This window comes from Watersipora subatra, chromosome 2, assembly GCF_963576615.1.
Source record: "Watersipora subatra chromosome 2, tzWatSuba1.1, whole genome shotgun sequence".
NCBI classification, from domain to species: domain Eukaryota; kingdom Metazoa; phylum Bryozoa; class Gymnolaemata; order Cheilostomatida; family Watersiporidae; genus Watersipora; species Watersipora subatra.
Window position 1 is genome coordinate 3,037,007 of NC_088709.1, and position 11,670 is coordinate 3,048,676.

The 11,670-nt window shown below is 35.1% G+C and overlaps 1 protein-coding gene across 1 annotated transcript in view; it reads right to left on the bottom strand.

Moving 5' to 3' along the window:
* LOC137386755 (plasma membrane calcium-transporting ATPase 2-like) overlaps positions 1-10,780 on the bottom strand; it is a 96,330-nt gene extending 85,550 nt beyond the window's left edge. The window contains exons 1-2 of the mRNA XM_068072887.1: positions 10,643-10,780; positions 2,171-2,425 (exon numbers count right to left, since the gene is read on the bottom strand). Of these exons, the coding sequence (XP_067928988.1) occupies positions 2,171-2,381 (211 nt within the window). The 5' untranslated portion in view covers positions 2,382-2,425; positions 10,643-10,780. The remainder of the gene's footprint in view (positions 1-2,170; positions 2,426-10,642) is intronic.
* Positions 10,781-11,670: the final 890 nt, after the last annotated feature.

The following is an 11,670-nucleotide window of genomic DNA, read 5'->3' on the forward strand; positions in this document are numbered from 1 at the left end:
TTTACTGTCTCTACCTATTCACTGTCTCTACCTATTCACTGTCTCTACCTATTTACTGTCTCACTTTTATCACCTAGGCTAGGCCTATATTCACTTATCTTTAACATGAAGATGTAACAACAAAAACCTCCTTTTATTAATTATTACTTTATTTAATGTATTTGCTTACATATATAATATAGTTTTTTAGATAATGTAATAATAAATTTGTCTCAATGTTGAAGAACTCATTGTGCAAGTTGTTGTGCTGTGAAACAAATTAAACAAATTACAGTGTATTCTTATGAGCGTATTTGCTCCTACATTTTTAACGCTCAATCTGAAAAAACAAGCTGTATAGTTTATTAATGGATATAGTGAAAGCTCTCAATTGTGTCTATTTGTAATGTAGTTTTCATAAAGATCTAGCTTTTGGTCTGTGTCAATTTTTATTTTCGGTTTTTTCATGTTTTCAATTTGACCGTGAAGGGTACAGGGTGCCTATGAGATGTAAGGTGTTCCACCCACAAAATAATAAGCTTCATATCAGATTATTGCGTTTCTGTTAACTAATTATTGACTGTTGCTTCATCTTACCAAACCAGACGGTTATGTACTTGGCTCTCTGGCAATTGCATAAGTCTAACGGAAAGCTGATAAACCAGTTTGAATTAAGTGTGTCTCTTGACTACAATGAAGGTACCGTTTCCATGGACAACTTTACAACTAGCCATTAGGTTTGATCAACAGAAACAGTGATTCACAACCAGTTTTATAAGAGTTCTTGCAACCCGATGCTAGCTCAAAATTCTCATCAAACCTATTAAAATTCATTCGAGAACTATTTCAGGCAAATCAGCCTTCCCAGCGCCACAGTATGGCAAATAAAGAACATGGCAAATGATAGCACCTAGCAGTTCATACCCAGCTGAGCCAAATTATATGCTGTATGTGGCTAAATATTCCCCAAAATAGACACAGGAAATGATTGGCTATAGTTTCCTCTACAACGGTGCCATATTCAGAGAGAATGTAGGTATATTTTCATGCCTAATTTATTAACAAGTAATATAGGTGCAAGAGCAATTGTAAAATTGCTCGATTTTTACTAATCGCAGTGGACTGTGTGAATAGATCTTGTAGTTAGGTTTTCTAGGTTTAAGAATTTATGAACATGTTGGCAAAGAAGTGAATTTCTGATACAAAATGGCCTTAGAAACCTACAAAACGTTCTAAATTTTTCGCAATAGTAATTTAGAGACATTGAAGAAACTCTTACAATAGAATTGCAGTAGACTAACAATAAACTAACAATAGACTTGCAATAGAATTACAATAGACTAACAATAGACTTGCAATAGACTTATAATAGACTTATAATAGACTTACAATAGACTTGCAATAGACTAACAATAGACTTACAATAGACTAACAATAGACTTATAATAGACTAACAATAGACTTACAATACACTTGCAATAGACTAACAATAGACTTACAATTACACTTGCAATAGACTTGCAATAGAACTCATAAACTCACTCCTTGCAATTGTATAAGATTTGGAAAACTTAAAGCCTTTGGAGTAATAGTTTCTGAGAAAACCTGTCGGAATCATAGTTCCAAAAGGTTCCTATGAGTTACCTATGAGTTACCTATGAGTTACCTATGAGTTACCTATGAGTTACCTATGAGTTACCTATGAGTTACCTATGAGTTACCTATGAGTTACCTATGAGTTACTTACGAGTTACCTACGAGTTACTTACGAGTTACTTACGAGTTACTTACGATTTACTTATAAATTACCTATGAGTTACTTATACATGCATGTAAGCTACTAATGACTTGTGTCTTATAATGTGTCTTACTAATGGCTTAGGGCCACTTGTTCGGAATCGAACTAGGTCACAACTGAGATAGTTCCTGTATAGGCATGACAACGCTGCACAATCGCTGTAACTAAAACATTGGGCAGCATGTGCAACAAGTTAACGTAAACAAATTGCCACATGACCAACCTACGAATTGTTTTCCTGAAATAATTTCTGTTATTATAATGCAGCAGCTGAATTTTTACTATTTTTTCATCCAAGTGTTGTTTTCCTAAATGTTGAAATATTATTAATCTATCCTCCAAAATAACAAAACACTTTTAAAACATTTAGGCTTGTCAACCATGTATACCAACCTTTGTTAATAGATGTATGCAGCCGTTCACAAATTTTGATGACTCCACCGTATGTGTCAGCGATCACACCCACTGCTTCTCGACCTCTCAACTCCATCAAATCTCGCAATTCAGCTATTTCAAGAGAAAATGCTGCTGCATCCTTTGGGTCGTCAACAACATCCTGGTCATTAACTTCTTGATCAGCCATATTGGTTGAAGGATTACGCATCACACAAAAAATTCAACAGCGATCAAGGTATCCCGAGCACAAGTCTGCAAAAAATGAACAGGTAGAGTATAAATAATGAAGCAACGTAATCACTAACTATTTATATATAGATCTCCATACATTGAGAGCTAATTTAAATTATATGAAGATAGCTAATAATAGATTTAACTTAATGGTGATATTACGGAGTCAATGTACCGATAGAGTGATAAAAATAGTCAAGGAGATTGGCCATTATAAGATATGCAGCCAATGGGGCTATTGGTTCGTACGAAATTGGACAAGGGAAAACTAAGGCTGAGTTCCCTAAATTGATATCCAGATTTACGGATTGACTGAAAGCCAGTCATTAGGGCTAAGCAAATCACAAAACAGCTCAAGCAGTGCATCGTGTACACTTACTGGAAGCAAACTTTGCTAAATTTTAATGTTTCAAATGTGCTTTGATTAACTGATTAACATACAAATATGATGACTCACGATGAAATCACAAAGTAAAAAAATTAATAATATAACATAAACCACCATTACACATATTTTATTGATAACAAAACATATCAAGTACATAAGATATCAACAAACACTGTATATAAAAACCATATACGAAAGCTCCGATCCCATCAACATCGGAGTTAAACATTAACTCGAGGCTTCAAGTCAAAAAGTATTCGTATACTACAGCAATTATTGGAGGTTTTTGGACAAAAAAGAACTTGTTAAAAAGCTTGAATTTTTGCTCAGTGTGTATACCAGAGCACTAAAATCTACTACATCTCTATGATTTGCTAAACATTAGATATCGTTGTTGGGGGAAAAAGAATCGTGCCTGCAATTAAGCAGTGCTCATGCTAACTGGAAGTTGATTTATTATTTACTACAATCGCGCAGAGATTATATATTCACCCCATTATTCACACATTATGCAAAATTCCATCCACATAATCAATATGCTTGCAGCTATTATAGCTGCAAGCATATTATTCAATTTGCCAATTGCATATAATTGATGGAGCCTTGAAAACACCATGTGAGTCACTTCTGCGCAGAAGGCTGGTTGCCGCATACCAATACTATTGGAATGCAGTTCTAAGTAAAATTGCTCGATCTTCAAACTTTATCGGCAACATTAACACGGTTGAGTGATAAATTTATTCTATTGCAACTCTAACCAACTGAATCCGATCATAAACTCATTTGGGTAAAAATATATATATATATATATATATATATATATATATATTTAAATGATAGCCATATTATTCCAAAGGCTTATAGTGCATCTGAAAGGCATATTTTCTTGTACAACTCAATAGGTGTCCACCAAGTTGTTGGCACATTTACACAGTTGACGATCTAGAGACTACATGAGAGTCAATAATACGCTGAAGGGCTTAAGAATACTATCATTTAATACAAACCGCACAGATGTAACTTATATTGGAGCACTTCACGGAAGATATTATTTTGAGTGCTCAGTGAGCAAGTCACCTGTTAGACTACCGTAAATTAACCTTGCGGGTACTCGGGTATCCCCCAAGAAAGTCATTCCATGTGAGGAAACAAGTGGTGCGCAGCAATGCTCTTTAGTAAGAAGACAGATTAATATACAGATAAACATCTGTTTTTTTCCAATAGGCTATTTTGCTCTGTTGCAAAAGCAACATGGTTCAAGTCATTGGCAGCACCACACACTTAAAGGCGATAAAATTGCTACGAACTGCTATTGGATTTCTAATAAATTTAATGACATAACTGATATATTCTTTGAATAAATAGTTTGGTAAGTCGATGAAAACCTATTCGTATAACATACAAATGATATCCATTTGTAGGGCAACTAATCCATACTCGACATAAGATGTTGCTGTTATATTCAGATGAAACATTAAAACATTTAATCAGGTTGAGGAATGCGTAAAAAAATATACTATGGCAATAATTACTCACCAAAGATTTACTCAAGTATAAACTTAACTTTCTCCCATCGATGTACTTAACCGGTACTTAACACAATTTCCTCAGTCAAATAAGTTTACTTAAATTTCCTCAGTCAAATCAGTCAAATAAACAAATTTTGCTTTTCATGGATGATAGACACCAGGCAACACATGAGATACAATCATAGATATATAAACTTATATACAAATATAAGGTTTATATATCTATGGATACAATCTAGTCTTAACACACCGCGTCCAAGAGTAATGCGTGCACACCTGTAGTACCTGTCACCAACAGCTATTAATAGGTTCTACTAGGCTTGTAATATTAGAGTCCCATTCACAAATTAATGTAACTGATTGATTCCGCTTCTCAACATCCATTCAGACATCCACATAAAGTTAAACATATGAAATGATGGAAGAGACATAACTCTTTCTGCACGCAACCAGACAGCAGGACTGTTCAGGACAAAAACTAGTGTTCAGGCATTGATATTGAGATGTATGATGACGTTGCCAACAATACGGACATGACTTAATTCATACTCATCGATCATGATGCTGCCAGAGAACTCACAACTAGTGATGGTTCAATAATATATACATCTGAGCTTTGCTAAATTCTAAAGCCTGGCTCCTATATACGCTGAAAATACCGGTGGCAGGATTGCAAGGCTATCTGCGGTGAAATGAGAACCTACTATGCCGGTCGTTACTAGAGATCACCCTCAGAGTTTAACGCTGTACAACTTTCCCATTGCACCGCAGGCAAAACCTTACTGAAATGCACTGTACGAATGAAGGTCAGCACTTCCATAATGTCATGGCGAGTGGCCATTTTAATGCGATCATCAGCCACGCAGCTTTATTTGAACATAAGCTGCCGAGCCGAGCGTTTTGCTGTGTTTTGCCAAGCGTTTTGCTGCGCGAGATTCCCTCCCAGGGTCTTGTAGCCGATATGAGAACCAGGCTTTAAAGAGAGGTATAGTCATGCTAGGAAATGTGGGAGCACATGATCTAACGGATTCCTCGCAAGTCTGGCGCAGTGCCTGATTAATGGTCATTAACATATGTCTACCAACATGCAGCTATAAGCAAATGACAAACCAATTGCATATTATGGAATGCATTATAGCTCACACAGCAGGTTTTGTCCAAGCTGAAAGGGTAACCCAACAGGTTATATGAGTAGGATTCCATTGCTACAGTGTAACATATAACTGCACCAGTGACATATAATAACATGCCCTTTGAGGTTATAGTAGGCCTACCAGAAAATAGCAAACTTCAGCAAAAAAATTAGCATGGCCTCCTGAAAAACGGCATACTTCACTAAGTACTACAAAATGGCAGGCTATACTAGTACTACAAAATGGCAGGCTATACTAGTATTACAAAATGGCATCCTATATTAGTAAACCATTTGTCAACATTGCAAGAATCTTCATATTTCACATACAGCTTTCTGCGTATAGACAATGTCAATCTTGCAATGTGCCTATAAGGCCTTAAATCTATGCCAGCTTACTAATGTAGCACCTGCCTATGCTTGCTAGCTGCAACTCATTATCAGCGCTGCAATTTCATGTAGGCTCTAGTTGGGTGAAGGCAAGTTATCTCATCTCGGATTTTTTTAATGGCAATGCAAAATGATGCTTGATTCACTGGTTCACGGAAACAATTTAAAACATGATCAGTTTATTTTTGGCAACAGCCAATATATTTCATTATCGAACAGTTATTGAACAGCTATGAAACTAATACTTCACCCACCCATTTGCATTAAAAAACTAGCAGAAGTTGTCATAAGTAAAACTGTTCTTATGATAATATTCATTAAAGAAAAACTTAACATCTCGGTAAATGACAAGTTTATGTGGTAAGGTATGATATAGTTGCAATGTGAATGTTTTAGCAGGTGATTTGAGACAATAAAATTCTCCACTGGTTCCCATGGTGCTAGTAGCTAAGGTTCTTACCTATTGGGTAGTTTCACACATAAAAATAGTACTGTAATACTTCAACTTACGAGTGTTCCAACGTACGAGAAACTTGAGATACGAGCCAGCTTTTAAGCAAGTTTTAGCACTAACATACAAGCCATGTTTGAGATACGAGCACATGAGTCAGTTGACAAGTATGCCGGAGGTGTTTTATGAAAACAGCATCACTCTGTATTTTTCAACTGCTCAGGTTATACATTTGTACCGTGTTTTTTTGTGCGCGATTTTCAGTGCAGAATTATGTGAATTAAAAGTACGGTGCGTAGACCGAAAGTTTGCCAGTAAAATGAAAGATAATGGAAAGAAAAAGTAAATGAAAACAATTGATATTAAATGGAACACTATTGTAAAATATGCAAAATGTGTATGCGTGATTGAGCTAGCTCAGCAATATGACAGAAATACATCCACAATTATCAAACAGAAGGATTATATTCCGGGCATTTAGTTTGCGAAAGGATTAACCATAGTTTCTAAACGGCGCAGCGATCTTCACGACCGCTGATGGAGAGACTGCTCAGGCATTGGATAAAAGATAAACAATTGGCCGGTGACACCGTAACTGAAACGATGTTTCAATAAAAGCGAAAAGGCCGGTGGTGAAAAGGCCTATGTGAAAAGGCCGGCGCTGTCTATCAAAATTGTAAAAATAGACTTTCGGACAAGTTGGCTAGTGGTCGTGCATTAACCCTTTGTGACGACACCAGTTTTCGTCTTAATCGCAACATGTTGAAAGGGCGACAAAGGCAAACATCCTTAGATAGATTTATCTTAAAACGGCCGGCTAGTCGTAAAAGCGAAACAAAGGAAAAATTGGCTAACCAGCAAGAAACTTCCAACAATCTTATGAACGCCGAAGAAATTTTAATTACGTAAAGTTAAAAATGAAAGTTTGCTTTTAGGTTTGCTTCTAAGTTTGTTTTTTAAGACTTTGATGAAATCCAAATTTATCAAAGTCAACTGTTGTAATTAAGGATAACTTATCTCTCCCTCTCTGGCAAATGCTAGCGTTAGCTGCTATTGTAGGTATTTAATTTTACATTTTAATTTATCACATTTCCTTGCATTATTTTTTATTTGTTGCTTTTTGAAAGCATGTAGTACGTTAGGACAATAACCAAAATGTTCTTTCTGTTACAATATCTTGTTTTAAGTGTTTTATTTGCATTTTTAGAGTATTAAAATCAATCAATATATCTTTAATTGTTCTATATATAAATAAATTGCACCAACATGCGAGTAAATTGACATACAGGCACAGTCTCGGAACGCATTAAGCTCGTAAGTCGAAGTATGACTGTATACAAAATTTTACAGAAGTGTGCTGCTTATCCTTCTTGCTTTGAGGAGTCTAATCAAGAGAGCTGTGCTTGCAAATTGGTATCTATGCTTGATCAGCGTGACAAATTGTTGACAACCAAAAAGGCAAGTATACAATTTGCCATGTAACTATTTTCAGTTCCATGTCTTGAGGGCAGACATCAAAGTTTGCATGAAATAAATTTATATCACTTGAATCTTGCCTCGCCAAAGATAAATGTATGGTGGTTCAACTAAGGATACATATTGATAAAATAAATACAGGTACCTTTACCACAAACATATACTTCATGCATTCCACAGCCAGTTGACCAACACAACAAATGCATAATTATGAACCTAGCCATACAACTGTATTCTGTTTAAAACTAATGTCTGCCAAATTGATTTTTTGTTCAGTGAATATATAAATGATTATACTTTTTCTCTATTCTCAGCATCATGTACTTCTACGAAATCATATTTAGCACCATTTCCATTCACAAAAGCGTCTTTTTCAGCCTTAACGCCCCTTATGGGTGGTGACATCAAAATTTCTTTGGGCCTTAACCTACAGGAGTATCAAAGTACTGAGCCTTCTTACATTGTACTGAACTAAAACAAATATTGATAATCATAACATTTACAATAGAGAGGTGAGAATAAGACTAGCAAGAAACAAAGTTTGTGACCATCTAGCCAACAAGATAGCAGCGCAAATTGAAAACCTTGGAAAATAATGACTGAAGTAATCTACTGCTAATTAGCATACAAGTTTAAAGATCTCGTTATTGAGCTTCAGATAACTGGTCTTAGATGCGGGAGTATGCCTATAATGTATAGGTTAGCGTACTCTCCGATTGGATATGATACCATAAAGTTAGTGAATAACATCGGCAGCAAATAATTCTGGCATTGAGCATATATGACCATGTTACCTCTGATTGGACTTTATTGATTATTTATTACACTTACAAAATAAACGGATAAAGCGCTGGTGCTTTTAGTGCTGATATGCCTACCGCTCCATCTGCCACACATGTCTGTCAAAACATTCATGGCAATGAGCTCTAGTTACAACTAGCATAAGATGGGCTGTTGGTTAGAAGTAATCAAGCCAGCCATTGTTTCCAACGAGTCAAGATAAATTTGATGCAAAATGAAAAAACAAGAAGACGTAGCGTCCTGGACAAAATTTTTGAAGACTAAACAAAGATTCACAGCTCATAAACAGCAATAAATAAACTTCTACTCTACGTCACCAAAATCCTGTGCAAGCGAGGGAAGATTGTCATGTCAGAAACAGAATGGGCAACATAAAAAATTAAAATGAAGTCATTTGAACAGCATTGATAAAAAATAATAATAATACATCATTTATACTAAGGAGTGATTCTTTAACTAGGACCTATATGCATTAAGCAAAATATGTAACTGGCATATAGTCAACAAATTACACCTAATGAGTTTCATTTGTGTAGTTTCAAACTGCTATGATGATTCAGCCAGCAAAAGGGATTAACCTGCAAACATAGCCTACTGATTACTGAATAGGCAACCAAATCAATGTAAAAATATGCTTATATCTAATGGTATGAGGCAAGCCGTTATAGTTGTGGCAAATCTGCCGTAATCAACTAGTGAAACAGGAATGCAAATAGTCTTTCAGAACATGTCAAAAAAACTATTCCTATTATTCATAGTAATCAGGAAAATACATCTTGTAATATTCTGTAAGGAGATAACAGCCAGTACCAAGCTGACGAAACAGATGTTTTGGGAAAATTAAGAATTACTATTGGCTCAATTTTCGAAGGATTGACAATACAACCTTATCAGATCATCTTTTGATGTTGCCATGACTACATTTTATGTCTGCACAGTCTTATCGTTCGAGTAATCAAAAATATACAATCTTCTTTGTGATCCGCTCGTTGAATAGTACTGCTACTATGGCCGACGCAAACAGCATACTGACAGTTTATGTCATAACTGCTGGGGCTTCTTACTTTTCACTAATCAAACTATGTCAGTAAATGCCAGATTTAAACAGTAAACAATAAGTTATGAAAGACTTACGATTTGCTAACTTCAATGCTTAACAAGCAGTATTTGTTCCATTGCATGTATTATACTCGTTGCCATTTTTTATGGTAATGTTACCTAATCAAACCATTTCATGTGGTTGAAGATTTCAATACCAAGGTTTGCAGGGCCAACAAAGTTTTGTAAATGATAAGCTTGTTAGAAGCTTACCAATGGCATAAAAAACTAAAAACTGGTATGGGTATATCAAGAAATTTCAACTTATTACTACTTATTACAAAATTATAATTTTTTCATCTAGTGGCCATAAAAATTCTTCCTTGAGCTAATATTTACATGTTTGCTTAATAATAAGTATTGGCAGAAGTAGGCAGCAGTTTGTGTATTTTTAGCATTATGCCGAGGGTTGACCAAATGTAACTTAATTTCTACTAACCTCATTAATTATTATTTACATCCAAAATTATAAGTAGATTTCAACTGCTACGTCATAAAAATAACAAAAAATAATTGCGAGTGCCTAAGACAACGATTCAAAAAACTAAAAAGACAAGTTAAGTCTTCCACTTTTTGGCTAGTTTGTAATGAGTTTGCAAAAACGACGGTGTTGCTCGAGTTAACTATTATATTAAAAACCTATATTAAAATGTCAAAGTGCAGTCAAATATTAATATAACGATCCACATGTAGTTTTAAATATGATCGCGTTCAAAAAAACTTACAATGTCGAATGCTATATGGCAACTCTACACTGCATAGAAAGCATGATCATATCAAAAGCAGCAAATCATCTGTAAATATATAGTGTATGTTTCTCATTTATCCAAAAATAAACTTTGTTTCAATGTATTAATGAGCTCTGCAACAATACGTATGTCAATAAATTTGTGTCTGTAGCAAATTGCAATGCGTCGTTTAAATTTCCTCTACAATCATTTTGCACTTCATTAAAATTGCACTCAATTCATACCTGCTATCCATTGATTTGTATATAATTGATGGTCCAAGCGTATGTACAGCAAAAACAGTGGCTATACAACACACTTCAATTCAAGATTTACACGACTAGACTCGCAGTCTTGTTCTGTCTTCCTCCCACGAGAATAACGTGTTGCTTTCAGTTTACTATCATTATTTCCTCGATCTCTAACGTAACATCTAACAGGGAATTATGGTAATCGCTTGAGAGGTACATATCCAATTGTTGATCTTCCCGCATTACGCGTCATACAGAACCGCAGAAGGCGTGGAATACAGTTGATAATGCAATAAACGCACAGTTCATTGTTTGCGTATATCGGGCAGTTTACAGTACTAGCGAGATAATCAACGTCGCGATGGATTTTCGCTACTTCCTTCAGCAAAGATTATTTTCTTAATATTCTTTCGTAGCTTATTTGCCAGTAGCTCTTGACATTATCTGTCTATAATATCTTATTGTATGTTATAAATTTATTGGTCGTGTCACCATTGACCAAGAAAAACGAGAAACAATAGATCGTTGTGAAGCTACACAATTGCGTTGATGCACATGTATATATGAGCAATCGTTATTGTCTAAGCTATTGTCATATTGCTCACTACATGAAGTGAACGTTTGTTTAAAACTAATCTTAAAAACCTAAAACAAAAGCGTGAATTATGTCAGCTGGACTTGTTAAAAGCTGTTATGGGTGGCTGTGGAGAAATTATGTTATGCATAACTAATCCGAATCCACGCACACCAGCGTTAAATTTCCTCTGTCACTTGATTCTATTTTTACGATGTCCCGTTTGTGTACTTTGCTTTGTCATGTGGGAAATAATTTGATTATCCCTAGTTCAGGTATAATTGAGGTGTTAAGCTATTGTAAGAAATACTGATATTTACCAAAAAAGGTACTTCTTTATTCTATGTCCAACAATTTAAACACACAACCAAAAAAATTCTAAACAATAATATTAATAACAAAAAGTTAAAATAGTCAATAAAGGATACAAACTTACTCGAACGGTCGT